Source organism: Megalobrama amblycephala, linkage group LG16 (genome assembly GCF_018812025.1).
Source record: "Megalobrama amblycephala isolate DHTTF-2021 linkage group LG16, ASM1881202v1, whole genome shotgun sequence".
Classification (NCBI taxonomy): domain Eukaryota; kingdom Metazoa; phylum Chordata; class Actinopteri; order Cypriniformes; family Xenocyprididae; genus Megalobrama; species Megalobrama amblycephala.
In genome coordinates, this window is record NC_063059.1 from 9,534,132 (window position 1) to 9,560,485 (window position 26,354).

A 26,354-nucleotide genomic window follows, 5' to 3' on the forward strand; every position below is an offset into this window, starting at 1 on the left:
GATGTTTCCCCATTCAAAGAGATAGGAGCTGCACTTGAATGCCAGAGAGGCGTTTCAAAGATGGCCGCCGAGTGAAATGACTTGTCTTAAAGGGACTTTGATAAAACACAGCTATTGACCAATCAGAATCAAGGACAGGAACTATCCGTTTTATAATACATAAAATAAAATATGTAATATATACATACACACACATTACATATTATATATTAATATATATTATATATTAATATATATTATATATTAATATATATTATATAATTTATAATATATTAATTTTAAAAAAAGTATAGAAATATAAAAGTATAAAGTATATACAGTATATATTTATTTACACAAGTATATTTTGTCATTATAGCCTAAAAAGTGAACTTCTGCAGATATCCCCTACTCTGTGTGTAGGAAGAATACCGTGTGGGAGCCTGTGAATCAGAACACAGCTGCACACACACCGAGCACAGCCTGTTTCTTTCGTTTCTCAGCACTGGTAGCTCAACTGTGTATAATTAATCCTGTCTCAAGCAGAGTGTTAAACTCTATTCTCACTAAAAAGTCCTTGGAGAAGCCTATTAACTCACTTCATAACCACACACATTCAGGATTAGTGACTGTACTGAGAGGGCAGTGGTGGGACATGATGCGAGCAGAACGAATAAAACGTGAAGCATCAAAAGCGATCACATGCACAATAGAACAGTAATGGTCCTGTGCAGCCCCATTCGGCTTTGTGGGTTAGCACTGACATTAAAACTAATACACTCTGACTTGGCTAGCCTTTTGCTAAGCCATGACCACAATGACACTCTGTTAACACCTTACTATACTGCAGTACTTTACTTTTATGCTTCTGCTACATTATATTAGCTGTACTAGTCAATTCCATTTGTAACTACATATGATCTATAAGTATAGAGCTAAAAGAACCTGTTCTTCCACATGTATCACAAAATGCATTTGTGAAAGATTGCAAATAATTATTGATTATAAATATACTAGTTTGGGGTCAGTAAGATTTTTTTTTGAAGAAGAAGAAATTAATATTTTTACTCAGCAAGATAACATTAAATTACAGTAAATACAGTATTTTTTTTTATAAGATATGCGTCTATACAAACAACATTATTTCTCTACCATCTTTTTAGAATGTAAACACATTTTTTTTCAGTGAAATGCTAAGAATCCTTATTTCTAAACATTTCCGTTCTCTTGCCCACAGCATCTAAATCCCGCCCCTGCAGTGAGGAGTACCGTCGCATGCCTCCGCCCAAACCCAAACGCAACCCCAACACGCAGCTCAGCACATCCTTTGACGAGTCTTACATTCAAAACCACAGCAGCAAGGTTAAGTCTGCCTCTCTGCCGCGACAACACAAAAAGAAGTCGGCGTCTCAGAATCAAAGCCCCGCCCCTGCCACTGACGATGAGGCGGAGCCTGTTTATATAGAGATGGTGGGGAATATCCTACGAGACTTCAGTCGAATTGCTGGAGCAAATGGCGACGAAGAGGATGACCAAGGTGAAAGTGTGTATGAGGAGATGAAATATCCTGCCTACGACGATTTACCTTCATCCTTAGACCACGGCCAGTCACGATGGGAGCAGTGTCCCACTCCTTTGGTGCCGGAAGTAGAACTTACACGACCCACCACTCCACGTGGTTCACTCTGTGACATTCCCGCCCCGTTCCCGAATTTGCTTTCCCACCGCCCTCCTCTGCTAGTATTCCCTCCTGCACCAGCCCAGTGTTCCCCCAACTCTGATGAATCTCCTCTTACTCCACTGGATGTCACCAAACTGCCTATGTTGGAGAACGTCGCATTCGTTAAACCTGGTGCATCCCCAACTAGCGCTGACCCCGGACCACAGCTGGAGGCACAGCAGGTGTCTGGTAAACACCACCACCACCACCACCATCATCATCATCACCATCATCATAAGAAGTCAGCAGACACTAAGGAGCAACAAACAATCACAGCATCAGGACGGTCCTCCGCTCCACCCCTGCCATCTGCTCTGTACAAAAGCGGTGGGTCGTCCGCGGCGCACGGGTACCCACGGAGCCACTCCGCCTGCCCGTCCCCCGTCAGTATGGGTCGTGCGTTAACACCACTCACCCTGAAGCGCCCCCCGCCGTACGATGCTCTCATGACCGGGACGATTCCTCGCAGCGCTTCTGGAGTTCCACATGGATCACGTGAAAGTGGGAGGCTCTCGAATTCCTCTAGTGTGCACGGGGGCTCCATGCAAAATGTCTCCACTGCTTCGGGTTCAAGCTCAGGGTCGGGAGGTCGAGGCTGTCGCACACCAACCAGTCCTCTGGATGAGCTCAGCAACTTGTTCTCTTCTGGACGCAACATGCTGAAGAAAGGTTCTGGAAGCCGCAAGAACAAAGAGTCAGCAGATGGTGAGTGAAAATGTTATAAATGCTCTAAATGTGTAACCAGATTTTAAAAAAAATTTGTTTGGGGTCAGTTTTTCGAATGGCCGCATTTATTTGATCAAAAATACAGTAATATTGTGAAATATTATTAACATTTAAAATAGCTGTTTTCAATTTTAATGGATTTTAAAATGTAATTTATTCCTGTGATGCAAAGCTGAATTTTCAGCATCATTACTCCAATCTTCAGTGTCACATGATCCATTTACATTTAGTAATTTAGCAGATGCTTTTCTCCAAAGCGACTTACAAATGAGAACAGTAGAAGCAATCAAATCAACAAGAGTACAACAGTATGTAAGTGCTGTGTCAAGTCACAGTTGCATCAGTAAAGTGCTCGTAGCAAGGATTTTTTTTTCCTAAATACACAAAAAGATGGAAAAGGAGTAGAAATCGAAAAAAAGAAAGATAAATAAAAAGTAAGTGCCACTATTACTGGGTCAAGTGTTGACGAAAAAGATATGTCTTTAGCAGTTTTTTGAAAATGGCTAAGGACTCGGATAGAGCATGGCAGGTCATTCCACCAGCCAGGAACAGACCTGGAGAAGGTCCGTGAGAGTGATTTTGTGCCCCTTTGGGATGGAACCACAAGGCGCCGTTCACTTGCAGAACGCAAGCTTCTGGAGGGCGCATAAGTCTGAAGTAGTGAGTTTAGGTATAGTGGTGCAGAGCCAGTGGTTGTTCTGTAGGCAAACATCAGAGCCTTGAATTAGATGTGAGCAGCTATTGGCAGCCATCTCTTTGGTTCGTTAAAGACCAGTCTTGCCGCAGCATTCTGGATCAGTTGTTGAGGCTTGCAGTGCATGCTGGAAGACCAGCCAAGAGAACATTACAATAGTCCAGTCTGGATAGAACAAGAGCTTGGACAAGAATTTGTGTGGAATGCTCCGATAGGAAGGATCTAATCTTCCTAATGTTGTACAAGGCAACTCTGCAGGATTGGGCCATTGTAGCGATATGATCTGTGAAGCTTAAACGATCATCCATCACCACTCCAAGGTTCCTGGCTGTCCTGGAAGCAGTAATAGTTGACGACCCAAGTTGAATTGAAAGGTTATGATGAAGTGTTGGGTTGGCTCCGACCACAAGCAGTTCCGTTTTTGCAAGGTTGAGTTGAAGGTGGTGGTCCTTCATCCAGGCAGAAATGGCTGTCAGGCAGGCTGCGATGTGACCAGCAACCGTCGGATCATCTAGTTGGAATGAGAGATAGAGTTGTGTGTCATCAGCATAACAGTGATAGGAAAAACCATGTTCCTGAATGACAGAACCTAGTGATGACATGTAGATGGAGAAGAGAAGTGGTCCAAGTGGTCCGTCAGAAATCATTCTAATACGTTTCTTATTAGTATCAATGATGAAAACAGTTGTGCTGCTTAATATTTTTGTGGAAAACATGACCCAAAATTTTTTTTAAAAACAATGTAAACTATGCAACTTTTATATGTTTTTCATCTGAAATGAGACGATTGAAGCATGTTAGCAGCAGCAGTTTACCAGCTGGGTAATATTAAGAAGATAATAATATACTGATAATATATTGGTACCGTAGTGGTTACTGAGTTTTTTTAATTTGTTGATATTGGATACAGTATAATAGGATATTTAACTGTGCATTTCCCCCAACTTTTACATATTTGTTGAAATGATGATTACCACAAAAATGTCAACTTTTCCCTCTTTTTCTTTTAAAAATAAGGAATCTAGGTTACAGTGAGACACTTACAATGAAGGTAAATGAGCTGTTGATTGGGTTTAAAGGCACAATATGTACGATTTGTACGATAACCACTAGAACATTATATATTTTGTTGACTTGTGTAATCCCAAATGTTTCCAAGAATGTTTAAATTCAGAGAAATAAGCAATTTTAACCAGAAACCATGGAAAACTCCAAAGACGCTTTAAAATATTATGTGTTTTATTAGACAGGTGAGCAACTGTTTGGATACATTCATCGACAGAAAACTATTCATTGTTATATAGCTCAACACAGAAAGTCTTATTTTTTAAATCACGTTTTCTTGATTTACCATGTTTCACCATGACTAATATCAATCTAGCTTACTGCAGTGTGCAACAAGTGTCTCATAGCAGCCGCCGAGCGAACGTACAGCATTATAACAACTTTTAGCACACAAATGTATCTAATATGATAAAACAGCACTGCGTTACCCCACATACGCATGACCGGAAGAAGTGGACGCGGTCGTCTGCGGCATAATAAAAGCTCCATTGCTCTCGAGCCGTGTCATGTGTCGCGCTTGTCTCTCATTAGCAATTACTCCAGCGGCCTCGTTCCGCTCCAATGGCTTTCAGCCACACCTTGCTTCATACTACAGTAATGTTAATTCCATCCATGAATATGATTTCTGCCCGAGTCTCGTCGGATTCTTGAAGACAACACCTCCAATGATTCCGAGAAAGCATCAAAGCATCATCAAGCTATGCCTTTGTTTGAATAAGCGACGTCTAGTGGTGAAACATTACATATTGTGCCTTTAACTTGTATTGAACACAGAATATTAAAGGTGCCATCGAATTGAAAATTGAATTTACCTCGGCATAGTTGAATAACAAGAGTTCAGTACATGGAAATGACATACAGTGAGTCTCAAACTCCATTGTTTCCTCCTTCTTATATAAATCTCATTTGTTTAAAAGACCTCCGAAGAACAGGCGAATCTCAACATAACACCGACTGGTACGTAACAGTCGGGATCATTAATATGTACGCCCCCAATATTTGCATATGCCAGCCCATGATCGAGGCATTACACAAGGGCAGCCAGTATTAACGTCTGGATCTGTGCACAGCTGAATCATCAGACTAGGTAAGCAAGCAAGAACAATAGCGAAAAATGGCATATGGAGCAATAATAACTGACATGATCCATGATAACATGATATTTTTAGTGATATTTGTAAATTGTCTTTTAAATGTTTCGTTAGCATGTTGCTAATGTACTGTTAAATGTGGCTAAAGTTACCATCGTTTATTACTGTATTCACGGAGACAAGACTGTCGTTATTTTCATTTTTAAACACTTGCAGTCTGTATAATTCATAAACACAACTTCATTCTTTATAAATCTCTCCAACAGTGTAGCATTAGCCGTTAGCCACACAGCACTATCAAACTCATTCAGAATCAAATGTAAACATCCAAATAAATACCATACTTACGCAATTAGACATGCTGCATGACGAACACTTTGTAAAGATCCATTTTGAGGGTTATATTAGCTGTTTGAACTATGTTTATGCAGTGATAGAGTCGAGAGCTCAGGAGGGGGCGGAGAGCGCGAGCAATTAAAGGAGCTGCAGCCTGAATCGGCGCATTTCTAATTATGCCTCAAAATAGGCAGTTAAAAAAATGAATTAAAAAAAATCTATGGGGTATTTTGAGCTGAAACTTCACAGACACATTCAGGGGACACCTTAGACTTATATTACATCTTGTAAAAAAACGTTCGATGGCACCTTTAATAATTAAATAATTGTCATCTTATCGACATATAAGCAATCAAGAAAAAGTACTAAAGCCTTCAATTAATTAGAGCCACACATTTTAAACCCAGCGAATACTGGAATTGTTAGGGTTAACTGAGAGATATCTGAAGGCGATTGGTAGCCATCTCAGTTACAACTTCAAAGTGAGGGATGTTGTCTCATAGAGCAAAGCATGATTGGGTTTAAAGAGCCTGTGTAATCGTCTTGAGAGCTGCAGCTAAGGACTTTTTTCCAGTGTTATTTTTTCCCGTGTGTGGAGGAGAGATGGCTTTCATGTCCTATTTCCACGGTCCACTTCCATCACCCCAGGTGTGTCTGTGTGCAAGAGTGTGTGTGTTTGAGCCCGTTCAGAGATTAAAAATTGAGCGATCAACCTACGCACAGACTATTGAACATGCTTATAGTGCACAGGACAGAGAGAGCGAGAAAATGACCCAGATTCTTCCATACCAAACTAAGCCTCTTCAAATCAAGCTCATTGTTGATTGTGAAGGTCGCCGGATTGTTATGTTGCAAGAGTTGTTGAATGGCTTTCTCATGAGCCTTTCAAATCATGATAAAATCATTCTGAAACACTTAACAGAATAACGAGTCAAGGCTATCATGTTGAGCCCTCCACACACATGCACACAAATACACTCACACATGTAAAATTTCATATTCTTTACATACCGTCATAAAAAGTCAAACCTCACCTCACTTCAATATGATAAGTACACAAAACACACACACAGAAGCCGGTCAGTCTGTCCATCACAGTAAATTTTACGCTACCCAGTCCAGCAGAGAGACACAAACACACACAGGCACCTCCTGTCAGTATGTCTTCCACGGATCTGTGGCTTGGGCTTCGTGCCTGACAGAGTGTGGAGGTGTGTGAGATTAACAGGCTGCCGGCATTAGCATGTGCATGTGTGTTTGACTGATACACAGAGAGAAAAGACAGAGAGATAGTGAAGAATCTGTCACAGTGATCCAAAACACACCAATATCTATTTACAGCTCAACATCATTCTGCTAAGATACACAGATGTGGTCACGTTTAACGGAAACTGATCATAATCTCAGCGAGTCAAAAACCTTGCAGATGTTCTAGCTTCTGATCAGGCATAACATTATGACCACCTTCCTAATATTGTGTTGGTCCCCCTTTTGCTGCCAAAACAGCCCTGACCCGTCAAGGCATGGACTCCACTAGACCCCTGAAGGTGTGCTGTGGTATCTGCACCAAGATGTTAGCAGCAGATCCTTTAAGTCCTGTAAGTTGTGAGGTGGAGCCTCCATGGATCGGACTTGCTTGTTCCCACAGATGCTCGATTGGATTGTGCTCCTCAAACCATTCCTGAACCATTTCTGCTTTGTGGCAGGGCACATTATCAAAGCCAATAATGCATCCTATTTATTACAATAAAAAAAAAAAAAACAGAAAACCCGAATTTGTAAAGAAAAATAGTCATCCATTGATTGAATAAACCTTCTTTCTTCATCTCTACAGATCTCATATAAAAAGCTGCCAAGTCAGTCTTAAACTTCACGCTTGGGCTGTAATTGGGTATTTTCAGAAATACCCATTTAGAGATAAAACAATCGTAGACTGAGCTCTTCCTGTTCAGGCCAGTTATCCCGGTCCAAATCCTGTTAGGGAATTCTACTACAACTCAGCATGACACCATTCGGCGCCAGAAAGACATACAGAGTCTGAATCTGTGCCAGTGTCAAGTGGCACGCAATAGTGTTTGTGCATTAATCTGTCTTAAGTATCAGTCTAATTTAAATGTTTTATGAGTTTGTTTTTATTATGCCCTACAGTGCCCATAAATAGCTCTAAATATGCCTTAATAGACAGCAGTCTACTGTTAAGCCTTAATGTATGCAGCTGTATTTAAATTCAATAGTGCTTTCCCTGCAGCACTGAATAGCTTAATAGTTTCTAAAATGCAAGTGTCTGAGTAACTTCACATACTCTAAGGTTACATTAGCATATACTAATAATGATCCCACGCATTTAATATATTTCCTCATCATTATAGCTCTGAGGTTTGCATACATTAGCATAATTTAGAGACACAGAAGTGCTTACATTGTGCCCTGCTGTGACATAGAGAGCTGATCTGAGTAACATGGATCATAATGGCAGATCAGGTTCTCAGTCAGGCTGAAAACAGTCAATATGATTGAGAAGAAATTCTGATCAAGATCTTTTAAGATTGTGCCATTAAACAGCAACAAACTGGCTCCAGTGCAACAAAATACTGGTATACATAGTATTATAGTTTCCATTATGACAATTTAATTCTGCCAGTTTCAGAGCTCTTTATGACATCATTTTTTCTATTCCATTCTGCCTCTGTGGCATCATGGATTCTGTTACTTCCATTACTTCTATATGACATCACTAGCCCTGTTTACACCTAGTATTAAAGGTCCCGTTCTTCGTGATCACATGTTTCAAACTTTAGTTAGTGTGTAATGTTGTTGTTAGAGTATAAATAAAATCTGTAAAATTTTAAAGCTCAAAGTTCAATGCCAAGCGAGATATTTTATTTAACAGAAGTCGCCTACATCGAACGGCCAGTTTGGACTACATCCCTCTACTTCCTTCTTTAATGACGTCACTAAAACAGTTTTTTGACTAACCTCCGCCCACAGGAATACACAAGAGTTGCGTTTGTAGAGTGTGTTTGTCGCCATGTCGTCGAAACGCTGTTATTTTCATCCCGCAGTCCAATCACCGGGTCTGATTCCGGCTCAAATTGATAGGGTAAAATTAAAGACACGTTTACAATAACACTGAGCGCATGCATCTCCACGTTATGGTAAGAGGCGTGACCTTTCCGGGCAAGATGCGCTAAACTGCTGTTGAATCACAACACAGGAACCGCTGGTACAGTCAGAACTCGTTACGTATTTCTGAAGGAGGGACTTCATAGAACAAGGAAGTCATCAGCCCGTTTTTATGACAGTGAAAAACAGCCGTATACAGATAAGTAAATTACGTGAAAAATACTGTGTTTTTTTACACGCGAAACATGAACACATGTTATATTGCACACTATAAACACAATCAAAGCTTCAAAAAAACACGAAAAACGGGACCTTTAAGGCCTGATTCAGGTGAGCAAATCACAAGTGTTCAGTCGAGACATATTGCTTTAACAGTGATTTCACTACACTAACGAATGTTTTCATCATAACTAACAGTGCAAACGCGATGTAACTAAAGCCGCACACACACTTAATGATTGTAAGGCCGATTATGAATGTAAATTGATACTTATGACTGATCACGCTCAAACGCGTCCAGTCAGAACCAGTTGCGTTCAGTTGGCGATTACAGTCGGTGTTCAAATTCCGTGTGTAAGTATGTAAATCTGCTTCAGCCCAGCTTAAGAGATCTGTTGAATAAAACTGGAGTTTTGGTGCGAGTCACTGATAAACTCGCGCTGTTTGATTGACAGCTCCAGCGATTGTAAAGGGAGCGTTCTTTGATCGCTTTCTATATATATTTAATCACTGTTTAAATAACAGTCTATTTTCATCCTACTAAGAGAAACAATGTGAAGTTGACCGTTTAGTCACTGGTTTGATTTACTGATACATAGACAAAGAACATCTGACTGTACATGAATCATTACATATCAGATCAGGCATTAGAATTAACACAGTTACTGACATGTTGTCGCATTACTGTCGAGTTCATATTGTAAAAGTTTGTTTGCAAAGCCTGCACTGAAAAGCGATTGATTTACCAAAGAATCCACAGTGAAACGTACCAAATACAAATAAATAAAGCTCAACTGAGACATTCACATTGTTAAAAATAAATAACCATATTCCTAGCACTCACATCACTCACAAAGCTGTTTCTTAAATATCTGAAATTATTATTTTTTTTAAATATGTAACATTTTAGAAATATTTTTAACATTTAGAAATCTATTTTAAAGTAGCCGTTTCAGTCTCATAATGGAAGTCTGTTTTTCTCACTGTAAAAAAAAAAAAAAAGTAAAAAATTAAATAAATAGTAACTGCAACTTTATTTTTCCCAGTTGTGACTTTATATTTTGCGAATGTTACTTAATTTTTTGTAAAAATCGACTTTATATCTGACAATGTGACTTTATATCTTGCAATGCAACTTTATATTTCACAGTATGACTTTATGTCTTCTGTTTCTCCCCTCCTCTGGGCCTGATTGCAACAAACACCTTAAAGGGATAGTTCACCCAAAAATGAAAATGTTGTCATTACTTACTCACCCTCAAGTGGTTCCAAATCTGCACAAGTTTTTTTTCTTCTGCTGAACACAAAGTAGATATTTTAAAGAATGTGGGTAACCAGACAGTTGATAGCAAAAAAATACTATGGAAGTCAATGGGTGCCATCAACAGTCTGGTTACCCACGTTATTCAAAATATCTTCTTTTGTGTTCAACAGAAGAAAAAAACTCAGGTTTGGAACAACATCAGGCTGAGTAAATGATGACAAAATGTTCATTTTTAGGTGAACTACCCCTTTAAGATAAAAAAAAAGTGCCTTAATTGTAATTCTAAACAAATGATCACTAAGTTTGTAAGTGCAATCAGCTGCTGATCTTTAGATTCCTAAAAAAAATAAATAAACTGACCTTGGAGATAAACTACAACCTTTCTCTTGTTTGGCTCTCTCCTGCTGTGCCTTTTAGTCTTGTTTCAGTGGTGTAGTTTGTGTCCATTACATCTGAGTGCCAAAAGGTATCTGGCTTGGCATTTCACTCTAACTGGATGAGGAGAACACGTTTCTATGTTGGCTGCTGTTAGCTGAGGAGCCTTGTAGAACAATCTGACCCTGTGAACACTGACAAGAACACACTCCTGCCAACACACACCTAAAATCCCCTCCTCTAATGGACTCACATTCACACACACATACGGACAGATGAGTGTTTAAGCAGGCTATATCCAGGCATTGACCGTGTGCATGTTAATAAGTAAATATGATAAATTTGTCGCAGTCTTAGCATTAGCGCCCAACGCTAATGACAGTGGACACTAATTAAATGTAGACTAATGGAGCAGGACACCACAGACTAATGGGATTTCAGCAGACGTGGCCAGACAACATAGCGCGCGTGTGTGTGTGCGCGTGTGTTTCCAGAGAGATAAAGTACGGCAAATAAGGTTTTTGAGGAGCTATTTGAGACCAGAATGCAAAATAAGCTAACATTACCAACGTCAACAGAGGATACCAGGGACACTCCCATTTTCTTTTATGAAAACACAAACACACTGTACACGCATATTTTATATATATATATATGTATATATATATATACACACATACTTTACAGTGCATTAAAGGGATTAAATTCATTATTTTCCTCAAAATTCTACAAACTATACCCCATAATGGCAATATGAAAGAAGTTTGTTTGAAATCTTTGCAAATTTATAAAAAATAAAAAATGGAAAAATATCACATGTACATAAGAATTCACAGCCTTTGCCATGACACTCAAAATTGAGCTCAGTTGCATCCTGTTTCCACTGATCATCACTGAGATGTTTCTACAACTTGACTTGAGTCCACCTGTGGTAAATATTTTTGATTGGACATGATTTGGATAGGCACACACCTGACCTGTCTATATAAGGTCCCACAGTTAACAGTGCATGTCAGAGCACAAACCAGGCCATGAAGTCCAAGGAATTCTCTGTAGACCTCCGAGACAGGACTGTATCGAGGCCCAGATCTGGGAAAGGGTACAGAAAAATTTCTGCAGCATTGAAGGTCCCACTGAGCACAGTGGCCTCCATCATTTGTAAATGGAAGAAGTTTAGAACCACCAGGACTCTTCCTAGAGCAGAGGTAGGCAAGTTCGGTCCTAGAGAGCCGCTGTCCTGCTGTGTTTAGATCCAACCGTTAATCAAACACACCTGAACAAGCTAATCAAGCTCTTTAGGATTACTAAGGCTATAGGCAGCTGAAGGTTTTTTTTCAGGGTTGGAGCTAAACTCTGCAGGACAGCGGTTCTCTAGGACCGAACTTGCCCACCCCTGTCCTAGAGCGAATCGGGGGAGAAGGGTCTTAGTTAGGGAGGTGACCAAGAACCTGATGGTACCTTAGACAGAGCTCCAGCGTTTCTCTGTGGAGAGAGGAGAACCTTCCAGAAGAACAACCATCTCTGCAATCAGGCCTGTATGGTAGAGTGGCCAAACGGAAGCCACTCCTCAGTAAAAGGCACAAGACAGCCCACCTGGAGTTTGCCAAAAGGCACCTGAAGGATCGACAAAGACTTGAACACTTTGGCCTGAATAGCAAGTGATATGTCTGGAGGAAACCAGGCACCGCTCATCACCTGGACAATACCATCCCTACAGTGAAGCATGGTGGTGGCAGCAGCATGCTGTGGGGATGTTTTTCAGCTGCAGGAACTGGGAGACTAGTTAGGATCGAGGGAAAGATGAATGCAGCAATGTACAGAGACATCCTTGTTGAAAACCTGTTCCAGAGCACTCTGGACCTCAGACTGGGTCGAAGGTTCATCTTCCAACAGGACAATGACCCTAAGCACACAGCCAAGATAACAAAGGAGTGGCTATGGGACAACTCTGTGAACATCCTTGAGTGGCCCAGACTTGAACCCGAATGAACATCTCTGGAGAGATCTGAAAATGGCTGTGCACCAAAGCTCCCTAACCAACCTAATGAAGCTTGAGAGGTCCTGCAAAGAAGAATGCCCAAAAATAGGTGTGCCAAGCTTGTAGCATCATACTCAAAGACTTGAGGCTGTAATTGGTGCCAAAGGTGCTTCAACAAAGTATTGAGCAAAGGCTGTGAATACTTATGTACATGTGATTTTTTTCATTTTTTATTTTTAATAAATTTGTAAAGATTTCAAACAAACTTCTTTCACGTTGCCATTATGGGGTATTGTTTGTAGAATTTTGAGGAAAATAATGAATTCAATCCCTTTTGGAAAAAGGCTGTAACATAACAAAATGTGGAAAAAGTGAAGTGCAGTGAATACTTTCCGGATGCACTGTATGTTTATAATTCACTAAAAGAACTGGTTCATAAGAGTCATTCGTTCAGGAGTCGGACGACACTGGTTGCACTGTACTGCATGTTTGTGATTCACTTAAAGAACTGACTCATAAGAATCATTCATTCAGCAGTCAGACTACACTGGTTGCACTGTACTGCATGTTTATGATTCACTTAAAGAACCATCTCATAAGAATCATTCGTTCAGAAGTCGGACTACACTGATTGCACTTTACTGCATGTTTATGATTCACTTAAAGAACCAACTCATAAGAATCATTTGTTCAGAAGTCGGACTACACTGATTGCACTATACTGCATGTTTATGATTCACTTAAAGAACCGACTCATAAGAATCATTCGTTCAGAAGTCGGACTACACTGATTGCACTATACTGCATGTTTATGATTCACTTAAAGAACCGACTCATAAGAATCATTCGTTCAGAAGTCGGACTACACTGATTGCACTGTACTGCATGTTTATGATTCACTTAAAGAACCGACTCATAAGAATCATTCGTTCAGGAGTCGGACTACACTGATTGCACTGTACTGCATGTTTATGATTCACTTAAAGAACCGACTCATAAGAATCATTCGTTCAGAAGTCGGACTACACTGATTGCACTGTACTGCATGTTTATGATTCACTTAAAGAACCAACTCATAAGAATCATTCGTTCAGAAGTCGGACTACACTGATTGCACTGTACTGCATGTTTATGATTCACTTAAAGAACCGACTCATAAGAATCATTCGTTCAGGAGTCGGACTACACTGATTGCACTTTACTGTATGTTTATGATTCACTTAAAGAACCGACTCATAAGAATCATTCGTTCAGGAGTCGGACTACACTGATTGCACTGTACTGCATGTTTATGATTCACTTAAAGAACCAACTCATAAGAATCATTCGTTCAGGAGTCGGACTACACTGATTGCACTTTACTGTATGTTTATGATTCACTTAAAGAACCGACTCATAAGAATCATTCGTTCAGGAGTCGGACTACACTGATTGCACTGTACTGCATGTTTATGATTCACTTAAAGAACCGACTCATAAGAATCATTCGTTCAGGAGTCGGACTACACTGATTGCACTTTACTGTATGTTTATGATTCACTTAAAGAACCGACTCATAAGAATCATTCGTTCAGAAGTCGGACTACACTGATTGCACTTTACTGTATGTTTATGATTCACTTAAAGAACCGACTCATAAGAATCATTTGTTCAGGATTCGGACTACACTATTTGCACCTTTACTGTGCGTTTATGATTCATTAAAAGAACTGGTTCATAAGAGTCATTTGTTCAGGAGTCAGACTACACTGCTTGCACTGTACTGTATGTTTATAAATTACTAAAAGTACTGGCTCATAAAAATCATTCGTTCAGGAGTCAGACTACACTGATTTTTTTTTTAGTTTATATCTATATATAAATCTCAGAATTGTGAGAAATAAAGTCAGATTGCGAGAAAGAATTGTGAGTTATAAACTCGTAAGTGCAAGATATAAACTTGCAAGTGCGAGGAAAAAAAATCTGAATTGAGAGATTCTATATTATATGGGACATTTTGCAACCCTAGTTGCAATGCTGCATGAACTGAAATGAACTGAAGTAGCTCATGACTTTTATTAGCATAAGGCTTCAGTCACACACACACACACACAGACACACACACACAGACACACACTGATGACATAGTCTGATGTCACCTTCAATTCATACGCCCATAAGTGTCAGACGATATAGCTAAGCACACATCTATATGGGCGAAACAGATACGCATTCAGATACTCTTGCCAGCTGAAATAATTGAAAAGCTTTCATCTGTTAGTAAAGCAATTTCCCTAATGTCTTCAGAGCCAGTGAAAGACGTGATGAATGTGACTGCTAATGGATCCCCTGTGAGGAGAGAGAGATTAAGAAAGAAATGGAATGGAAAATACAAAGATAAAGGGATTGACTGTATGAAAGATGAAAGAATGGAGTATAAAAACAAAGAGATGTCAAGTTTAAGCATAGGTAATGTGTAAAACATCTTTTCTCTTTTTCAATATTTATTGAATACTAATAATGTTCATTACACAAGCAACTTTGTAATTTAATAGCTCAATGGAACTTGAATGCTAGCATAACATGCATACTGAACAGAATAAACTATAGAGCGCTGTAGTGATGACATGTTTTGTAGGCCAACCCAGAAGTTAGCATCACCCTGGTTCCCTTAGGTTTTTGTATTACTGGATTGTAGTCTAAACAAACTACATTGTGACCTTAACTTCAGGTTCGCCGTGATGACGTTTAATGTCCCTGACAACCTCTGTAGTTCCAATTAGCCATTAGCAAAAAATCTCAAGGAGTTAAGTTATTTTGGCTCAGTAGTGACACCTAGTGGTAATATATTTGTACTGCAGCACTACCACAAACAACTGCAATCATTGTCATAAAAACAGATATACTTATACTGCATACTGAAATCTCTACCTCTTTTTCTCTCTTCTAGGAGAAAGTAAAGGCAGAAGTGACAGTAGGGACAGAGCCCTTCGTAGCTCTTCTCCGAAATCACAGGATTGGGAAACACCCACAGGACAATCAGCCACACCCACAGCCACGCCCAGTCGGTTTGGCCGCTCTTCCATCAGCCCGACCACCATGCTTGGGGGTGAGTCCTGTCCATGTCACAGATAAGCAGATAAAAAGGATGCCGATTTTAGATACTCATTTAACACACTCTCTTCCTTTTTAGAAACAAAATCCGGGTGTAAACTTGGTCGCTCCGCATCCACGTCAGGAGTCCCGTCCCCTGTGGGAACGCCCCAAAGACACGCCCCCGATGCCTCCGCCCAACAGTGCGGAACCCCGTTCCAGGTACAACCCCCTTATTCCTCAGAATGAGCGAGAGATCGCATGCGTGTGGAGTTCGGTTCCTGTCTCCGTGTCTGTCGATCTGCTCGGCAGTACCTTCGTGTCTTTGACCTTTGACCCCACTGCTGTGTGTATATCCTATTCTGTCTGCTGCTTCTGCTGCCGTGCATTTCGTTTTGGCTCACGGCGTTCATCGTCTGTCTATGTAGATGCGTATGTGTGTGCTGTTTGTGTTTGGTCCAGATCAGGGCTGCCTTCCCATCGTGCTCTGAAGAGGCTCTCGCATTTAATTCGTCCTCTGTGAGTTTATGCCAAGAGATCCACAATCAGGGTTTTATGATCAGGCAGTTTTAGCACTTGAGAAAAGGTTCAACTGATCTGAATCTGAATGAGATGCTCTTCAGAGCGCTGGCGGACAGCTTTACTCTCGACCAGCAGCATCCTCAGTCTGTGTCTCGACTCTATCACAATGTTTCAGATGTTGTGGTTGGGTTTCTCAGATGTACAGACATCAAACACAGAAGCTGTTAATGCCATAAAATGGGGGGACTTTTTTTTTCCTCTTTAAAGCAGGATCCCAAATCCAAAGCATAGACATCATCATGACTTATTTATTTGTTTATTTTCAGTCCTGAGGAGTATTTTGGCGAAAACTTACGGCACTGCTTAAATCATAACAGAATGGACAAAATGGCGTGCGTATATGCATCTATTAAAGGGTTAGTTCACCCAAAAATGAAATTTCTGTCATTTATTACTCACCCTCCTGTCGTTCCACACCTGTAAGACTTTAGTTCATTTTCAGAACACAAATTAAGATATTTTTGATGAAATCTGAGAGCTTTCTGTCCCTCCATTGACAGCTACGCAACTACCACTTTAACACTTCAAAAAGTTCATAAAGAGATCGTAAAAATAATCCATATGAATTGAGCGGTTTAGTCCAAATTTTCTGAAAAGACATGATCACTTTATATGATGAACAGCTTGAATTTAGGCTTTTATCCAAATATAAACATTCATCAACTCACACATCAGTTGTGGTAAACAGAAGCTCAAGCATGTTTGCTTGATGTGTGAGAACCAATGAGTAGGGCTGGGCGATATATCGCATGAGATTGTCACGCGCATTTCGTCAGTAAAGCCGGTTCCCTGATTACCGCTAAATTGCCATGACCTGCTTTCAAATGGAGCGCCATTTAATAGACACAGCCGTAGTTCACTGACAAGCCACGCAATATCGCGTTCATTATCGAAGGCGATTCATCTCTGTCTATTAAATGCCGCTCCATTTGAAAGCAGGTGATGGCGATTTAGCGGTAATCAGGGAACCGGCTTTACTGACGAAATGCGCGTGACAATCTCATGCGATATATCGCCCAGCCCTACCAATGAGATTTATTTTCGTGTGTTATGCAACATGTTTGAGCTTCCAGTAGAGGTTTGGTTGAGCTTCTGTTTATATTCGCTGATCAATGTTTACATGTGAATAAAAGCCTAAATTCAATCTGTTCATCATATAAAGCGATCAAGTCTCTTCAGAAAATTTGCACTAAACCACTCGATTCATTTGGATCACTTCTCTTTATGAACTTTTTGAAGCGTCACAGTGGTAGTTGCGTAGACTGTCAATGGAGGGACAAAAAGCTCTCAGATTTCATCAAAAATATCTTAATTTGTGTTCCAAAGATGATTTTTGGGTGAACTAACCCTTTAAGGCTGCCAAATGATTAGGCTCACCAAGGCTATATTTATTTGATATACAGAACACCTATATATTTTTCCTGTTTTAATCGCGTTTACTTTACATAAGCTTAAAATCTTTAAGTGCCATGTGTAAAGTATCACTTTAAATAAAATAAAACTCTCAGCAGTTACAGGCTGTTTGATGTTTGTATATATATGTATCTAGACATGTCATATGCTCTCTCCTATTTGTCTGTGTGGCCTTATTTGAGCAGGTTTTTAGAGCTACACTGTATTATGTACAAAAATCCTGTAACAATCATTCTGTTTTCCACGTCAACATCACTTTCACAGAGACTGGGGAGTCAGTTACTCAACTCACTACACAAACTCACCAAGGCATGTTCTTTATATCACAACTGATGAAAGCTACTGTGAACACACCCACTCCAGTCAATAATAATATAACATACAAAACATACAGAAATGACACAATGTATAGCCATACGATTACACTCAGAACATTATAACACAAAACACATCTACTCTCACTCCCCAGTTGTGTGTTTGATTGTTAGCAACTGTAATTGAACTAACCCAAATAAATCTTAAAATCGAGGGATAAAACTAACCCCAACAAAGCAAAAATCTAAATAAAACCTTGTCAAAATTATGTCTTCTTTTCCGCGTCCACTGTACTTTCTGTGTCTATCTGCTACTTCCTTCCTCAAAAGCACAAATGTGTGTGTGCTGTATGGGTATAAGTGTGTACGTGTGTGTGTGTGTGTGTGTGTGTGTGTGTGCATGCCTGAAGTATATGCTCTGTTACAAAACCTAGTCAGTAAAACCTCATTTTATTTAGGCAACTTTGCTACGTTGTCTCTAAAACCTTGTTTTGCCCAAAATTTAAGGCAGCATTGCATGTATCCTTATTATAAATAACGTCGAATCTGTAATATTTTAGTATTATTTAAAGGCACAATATCTAAGATTTTTGGATTAAAATATCCAAAAACGATATTTTGTTGACTTACATTATCCCAAATGTTTCCAAGAATGTTTAAATCCAAAGAAATAAGCAGCTTTAACCAGGACACGGACTGTGTTCGTACGTCGCCTATCAATGACATTATATCCGCGTTACCCTCGATTTCCCTTGAAACCATGGAAACACCAAAGACGCTTTAATATATTATGTGTTTTATTAGACAGGTGAGCAACTGTTTGAATACATTCATCAACAGAAAACTATTCATTGTTATATAGCTCAACACAAAAAGTCTTATTGTTTGAATCTTGTTTTCTTGATTTACAGCGAGTACCATGTTTTACCATGCCTAATATCGATCTATCTTACTGCAGTGCGTATTAAGTGTCTCATAGCAGCTGTCGAGCGAACGCAGAGTAGCACTATAACAACTTTCAACACACAAATTAATCTAATATGATAAAACAGCACTGCGTTACCCCACATACGCTTGACTGGATGAAGCAAAAGTGGCGACTGCGGCATAATAAAGTTCCGCTGCTCTCGAGAGAGCAACCGCTCCAGCGGCCTCATTTCGCACAGCACTCAGCCCTGCTCTGCTTCATACTACAGTAACGTTAAAGGGTTAGTTCACCCAAAAATGAAAATTCTGTCATTTATTACTCACCGTCACGTTGTTCCACACGCGTAAGACCTTCGTTAATCTTCAGAACACAAATTAAGATATTTTAGTTGAAATCCAATGGCTCCGTGAGGCCTCCATAGGGAGAAATGGACACTTCCTCTCTCAAGATCCATAAAGGTACTAAAAACATATTTAAATCAGTTCATGTGAGTACAGTGGTTCAATATTAATATTATAAAGCAACGAGAATATTTTTGGAGCGCCAAAAATAACAAAATAACGACTTATTTAGTGATGGCCGATTTCAAAACACTGCTTCAGGAAGATTCAAAGCACAAATGAATCAGTGTATTGAATCTGCTGTTTGGAGCGCCAAAGTCACGTGATTTCAGCCGTTGGCAGTTTGACACGCGATCTAAATCATGATTCGACACACTGATTCATTTATGCTCCGATGCTTCATGAAGCAGTGTTTTGAAATCGGTCATCACTAAATAAGTCATTATTTTGTTTTCTTGTCGCTTTATAATATTAATATTGAACCACTGTACTCACATGAACCGATTTAAATATGTTTTTAGTACCTTTATGGATCTTGAGAGAGGAAGTGTCATTGCTCCTTATGGAGGCCTCACGGAGCTATCGGATTTCAACTAAAATATCTTAATTTTTGTTCTGAAGATTAACGAAGGTCTTACGGGTGTGGAACGGCATGAGGGTGAGTAATTAATGACAGAATTTTCATTTTTGGGTGAACTAACCCTTTAATAATCTCATCCATGAACATGATTTCTGCCTGAGTCTCGTCCCGATTCTTTTCCACCAGCTGTAGACAAAGACAACACCTCCCATGATTCTGCTAAATCAAGGCGTCATCAAGCTACGCCCTTGTTTTGAATAAGCGAACTCTAGCGGCGAAAAGTTACATAGTGTGTCTTTAAATACAAATATAGTATTTATTAATATTTTGAAGAAGCTTCAGTTTCCATTTTCATTTTGGTTTAAGGTTTAGTAATTTTGTTATGTGCTTTTGTAATTTTTATTATTATTATTTTTTAAATATTTCTAAATAGCAGTAATTTATGTTTAAGTAGTTTTAGTACTTCAGCTTAAACTTATTTCAGTTACTTGCAAGGCAACATTTCTATTTTTTTTTTTTAAGGTTAAGTTTCTAATCTAATATTTATATTTCATTTTATTTCATTTATTTCACTTACAAAAAGCAATTTTTTAAAGGTGCCCTAGAATTAAAAATTGAATTTACCTTGGCATAGTTGAATAACAAGAGTTCAGTACATGGAAATGACATACAGTGAGTCTCAAACACCATTGTTTCCTCCTTCTTATATAAATCTCATTTGTTTAAATGACCTCCGACGAACAGGCAAATCTCAACATAACACCGACTGTTACGTAACAGTCGGGATCATTAATATGTACGTCCCCAATATTTGCATATGCCAGCTCATGTTCAAGGCATTAGACAAGGGCAGCCAGTATTAACGTCTGGATCTGCACAGCTGAATCATCAGACTAGGTAAGCAAGCCCAGAACAATAGTGAAAAATGGCAGATGGAGCAATAATAACTGACATGATCCATGATATCATGATATTTTTAGTGATATTTGTGAATTGTCTTTCTAAATGTTTCGTTAGCATGTTGCTAATGTACTGTTAAATGTGGTTAAAGTTACCATTGTTTCTTACTGTATTCACGGAGACAAGAGCCATCGCTATTTTCATTATTAAACACTTGCAGTCTGTATAATTCATAAACACAACTTCATTCTTTATAAATCTCTCCAACAGTGTAGCATTAGCCGTTAGCCACGGATCACAGCCTCAAACTCATTCAGAATCAAATGTAAACATCCAAATAAATACCATACTTGCGCGATTAGACGTTGCATGACGAACACTTTGTAAAGATCCATTTTGAGGGTTATATTAGCTGTGTGAACTTTGTTTATGCTGTTTAAGGCAAGCGCGAGCTCCGAGGGAGGGGAGCACGAGAATTAAAGGGGCCGCAGCCTAAATCGGCTCATAGTTAATGATGCCCCAAAATAGGCAGTTAAAAAAATTAATAAAAAAAACTATGGGGTATTTTGAGCAGAAACTTCACAGACACATTCAGGGGACACCTTAGACTTATATTACATCTTTTAAAAAGACATTCTACGGCACCTTTAATAGTTTTAGTTAACAATAATAACACTGCATCAAATAGCAATTAAAAATAGATTTTACTGAATATGTGTGTACTACATGACATGAAACGCAAGTTGCGATAGTTTTTTCTTCCCTATTGTGATGTGAGTCAAACAGCTTCTCAAACAAGAAAAAATGTAGGGCGGGACTTGATTTGGTCCATGGGGAATTGATTGGACGGTTTAGTTTGCTTTTGCAAAGTGATGTCATGTGAGTGACAGATTGCCCTGCCCTCGCTCCAGTGTCATCAGAAAAGAGAGATGATGTTGCTGCAAGAGGGAGAGGAAGTTATTTTGATTAAAGGTTATGAGGGCACATGAATTTTCCATGGCTCATCAATCAATTTTAAACCTGACTTTAAATTTATTAGAGTATCACTTTGTTAGCTTAACAACATTATAACAAACTAAAGTAAAAGTGCTTCACATAAGGAGTGCCATTAGTATGACACATGCTCAGTCAGTCAAAACAGAACGCTGTCTTAGAAGGCAGCTCACTATGTAGGCAGTGAGTCAGCTCACTAGGTATTGTAACAGAGCTCTGGTGTGTGCTCATGAGATTTTGTGTTGCCTCTTAAGTGTTTATTGTTTTAATCTGTGTTTGTACAGGTGCATGGGCATTTTAATATGTTTGTATGTGATAAGATATTGTGGTACGTGTGTGCGCGAGAATTCAACTGAACGGCAATACATTCTGACTCCTCTGACTTTAAATGAAAATGAATTATTAAACACACCATTTATTATTAAAGAACGCCGTTAATGGCTTCACTCTTGCAAACTGAAAAAATATATATGAGGGCTACAAAATCAAAGCCAGCTCTGCATGCACCAACATTGTCTCACCCTTGCCACCCATTAGATGCCCCCAATGCCCTGGGCATGTGGGGACAGCACCATGATGGAGATGATTGAGAAGAAACGTCACCTGTGCAAGGAGATAAAAGCCAGGCAGAGACCTCCAGACAAAGCCCTGTGCAAGCAGGACAGCATGCCCATCCTGCCCAGCTGGAAGAAGACCAACGGGGGCAAAAAATACGGGCCTCCTCCGTACTCCACCCAAACCACTGTCTTCTGGGACACTGCTATATAAAGTGTGACCAGCGAACGACAGCCATGGAGATGCACAAACTGAGGGGGCGTGTTCAAATATTGATTGACAGCTAGCAGGAAGCAGGACTACGCAACATACACAGTGAAGGATCCTCAAATCTCCCTGGTTTCCCATCGCTGTTTATATTTGATATTTTTATATTGGAGATAACTGTCTTAATATTAAATATGATTAATATAATTAGCGGTTTTATAAAGAGGAACTCTCTAAATGAGATCTAAGAGTGAAAATAGTACACTTTTAACCCATGAGATGATATTTGTCCTCTTCTAAATGGTATTTCTAATTTATTTTCTATCCTTTTTTTGGGGGGTGTTTCTATATTTGGCACTCATCCGTGTGTCTGGGGAAATAATCTATAATGTATGGTGAAATATGTGCAGTAATTCCATTAAGAAAACACCGTTGTTTTTGATGCCTATGCATTTGGTTATACGGCATGGACGGCGCTTTTGTTCATTGTCTGTTTTTCATATGGAGAGTTTATTTGAAAATAATATATTTTTGGTGTCTGTACTTTAAATGTCGGATTGTGAGTTGTCAGGCCGTTGTTCCTATGACTTCTGGGTTGGACTTGAAGGCGATCGGCTGAGTTGTGAGATATTAGGTTGGTTAGATTAGTCGGACTGGATTATGAGATAACTGGGTTATTAAAGTATGGATCGGGCTGTTTTATAAGGCGGCTGGTCAGATATTGAGTGTGCGGTCAGGGCACTTTCTGTTTTGTGAGGTCAGCTGGTGCATTTCTATTGTGAGTGCTGTAAACTCACAAACACACACTAATATCAGCTGCTTTATGGCCTAACAATTGGTGCTGTTCAACTCCTTTCTTGAATGTTCAACCTTAACAGCTACATGACAGTCATACACATATTAAAAATTGTAAAGAAATTAGCGTGGGCGGTTTGCACGTGATCAGGGATCGAATGATGAAAATTCAAACATCCGGTCCTCTAGCATGTCAGATAATAAATCTCGAATACAGACGCCGTCCTTTTATGAAGCACTATGCAGACATACTGTCAGTTTACACACTCATATATCATCGTGACACGAGTCAAGGGCAGGCAAGAGGCAATATCGTACTGAAAAGGCTCAGAAAGAAAAGACCAGGCCATCGTTTACTCTGATCAGATGCTGTGCATCCAGGCTACACCCATAGCTTTACCACACAGTCAAAGAGCCATGCCAGTCCTTTTAAGCACACTTGACTTTGTTAACTAGTCATCATAAGCACTTGAACACTAGGATGCCAAGCACAGTCTTGAAATGACAGGAGAGTAAATGCCTTTCTGTGCATGTTTAAGAATGATTCTGGAATCAGATCAGATGATTTGGGCCAAGAAACATATTAAATGCAAGTATACAAACGCAATGTAAGCGCATGGTTCCTTAAGTGTGGCGGTAACAAATCTTAATACTCAAGATAGCTATACTGCCCTACAAAGCAAAAAGGCAGTAACTGCATTTTTGGTCAAAAATTAGTTATTGTCATTTTCATGACATTCAAGGCATCCTTTGTTATGTGACAAATTAAATATGAGGATTGATATGTACAAAGAATAAGCTAATATAAAGTAACATAACAGCAACATGTCCAATAATCTACCTACAACTACTTAGCTGGATGACAGGATAACTTTTAAGTCATTTTTCTCAGTTCTGCACTCTGCGTAGTTACTGCCTTTTTGCTTTGTAGGGCAGTACAGAGTGCTGTAGAAATGAGTCCTAAAACCCGAAGTGGGATTTTTGAATGGGTTTGTGGTTAACACAGGCTCAAAATACTTTAAGTGTCTTGAAATACTAACAAGTTGCAACATTAAACATCTTGCCAAGTTGGAAAACTCATCTTCTCACCAGTCAACTTTTACAGCCTTGTTGTATTTATACTTGTGCTCTAGCAAACTATTCTAATTGAAACTTTCCAACATGTAGATTTTAAATAAAGATTAATGGTGGTGACATTAGCCTAACTTTAGCTTTTGGCACTTGCATTTAGGCTTTAAAATTCATAAAAGCTGTGTTTATTTGTGAAGATTATCTTGAAGAACAAAACATGTAAGAATCAAACTTTTGGTCACAGACCTTATTTTCTGCAATTATCCATATAATTGGCTTTTTGTCAAGGGAACCAGTGTGATGCTAACTTCCGGGTTTGCCTAAAAAATGTCATCTCTACAGCACGCTAGTGTTATTTTCAAATGTTTGCCATTAAATGAGATGAGTTATTATTCAAGTAGCTTGCTAAACATGTTAGCAAACTATTTCACTAACTTGCTCAACAACATTCTCTTCAAATTGTTGCTTGGCTATAATGGTAGTTGACCTTAAGGAGAAAACTGACCACCGAGGAAGACTCGCTAACAGTTTATGCTAACAGTGCCCCTTGTGGCAAAGCTTAGAATGTGATGTCTTTCTGCATTATTAATAGAGTACCTCAGAGATGACGTGTTTTTGTAGGCCAACCTGGAAGTTAGCGGTGCACAGGTTCCCTTGATGCATTTTTCCCATAGACTTTTGGAAAATAGCAAAAAATAAGCTCTGTCTTTGACAAAGGGTTATGACACTTACTCGTTTTGTCTATCAAGATAATCTTTACTTGTCTGGCTATCACCAGACCAAGCTCAATTTAAAATTGAACATTGGTCTAGGGAGTTTGCTATGTATTTCCTACTGCACAAGAGGCGTGATCAACGAGCATTATTCATGCAATTGGATAGTCCTTCAACCAATCAGATCAACGATCCGGGTGACGTACTTTTGCAGAGCGATGCGAAAACTCCAGACAGGTTTAGTTTGTATTGGTTTGTAGCATTGATCAGTGGTTTGCAGAAGCAGCAATGGCATCGAGCGATTTTTGCAGGTTGTGCAAAAAAACATGAAAGTGATCGGTATTTACACCCACTCGAGCAATTTGTTTGCTAAACTAAAAAAGTAATTTAGCATCGTTGAGAGGTTAAAAGGAATTGGATTGACGGTCGTGCGAGAGACGTCATCGTGTTATACCCGCCCAGAGCCATAGAAAGAGCTCTGTACCCGCCAATAGCGAGCAAGTGGATAAGCCAGTCTGTGATTGGTTCCCGCAAAAGTGTAACAGATGCAGCAGAAATGAATGTACGGGTTGCCGGGCGAAATCAAATCGCCGGCAGATCAGGCTGGGTTTACCCAGTCTAAATCTTTACAAGTTAACATAAGATTTATACATTTTGAAGCCTAAATAAAGTCGTCAGATATAAAAAGCTAACAGTAGGCTATAAACGGACTACAGCACACCGTGGTCGCGGATCAACGTCGTCACCACCAAGCTTCCTCAAACTTTATTTAAAAAACAATTTTATTTAAAAACATGCTCGCTGATTATGATCTGCGCTGTGTATGAATACTTATACACTTTTTCATGAGAAATGCTGTCCAAATGTCCTGTTTGTCACGATGACGTCTAAAGTCCCCGCCAAAGGAAGTAGTCCCTTTGAGCAACTTTTTAGCAACCGCCATTTTTTAAGACACAATAAGGGTTTAAACAATCACAAGTGGGTTATAACTGGTGTGTTTTATGTCATAGATCAAAATGTGAAAATATTTATAGGCTTTGTTAACCACAGACCTTATTTCAAGCAATTTAGCAAAAACCCATTAAAAAAACCCATAGACTTTAGGGCGATGGAACTCGCTTCCGGGTTTTGCATACAAAAACACGTCATCTCTGAGGTACTCTATGGTAACATTTCAGAACACACAGTGTTAGGTAAGTTGCTCTAAAAAGTATTACTAGTTACTAATTACATCTTCAACAGTGTAATTGGATTATTGTACTAATTACTCTCTAAAAAGATTTGGGTTACTTAATACTTTCTAAATTCCATATCAACCTA

General features: G+C 39.3%; 1 protein-coding gene across 1 annotated transcript in view; it reads left to right on the forward strand.

Annotated features, from left to right (window-relative positions):
• Positions 1 to 25,097, forward strand: part of nyap2a (neuronal tyrosine-phosphorylated phosphoinositide-3-kinase adaptor 2a) — a 57,614-nt gene extending 32,517 nt beyond the window's left edge. Inside the window, exons 5-8 of the mRNA XM_048161453.1 lie at positions 1,217 to 2,404; positions 15,500 to 15,658; positions 15,743 to 15,864; positions 22,231 to 25,097. Coding sequence (XP_048017410.1) covers positions 1,217 to 2,404; positions 15,500 to 15,658; positions 15,743 to 15,864; positions 22,231 to 22,461 — 1,700 coding nt within the window. The 3' untranslated portion in view covers positions 22,462 to 25,097. The remainder of the gene's footprint in view (positions 1 to 1,216; positions 2,405 to 15,499; positions 15,659 to 15,742; positions 15,865 to 22,230) is intronic.
• Positions 25,098 to 26,354: the final 1,257 nt, after the last annotated feature.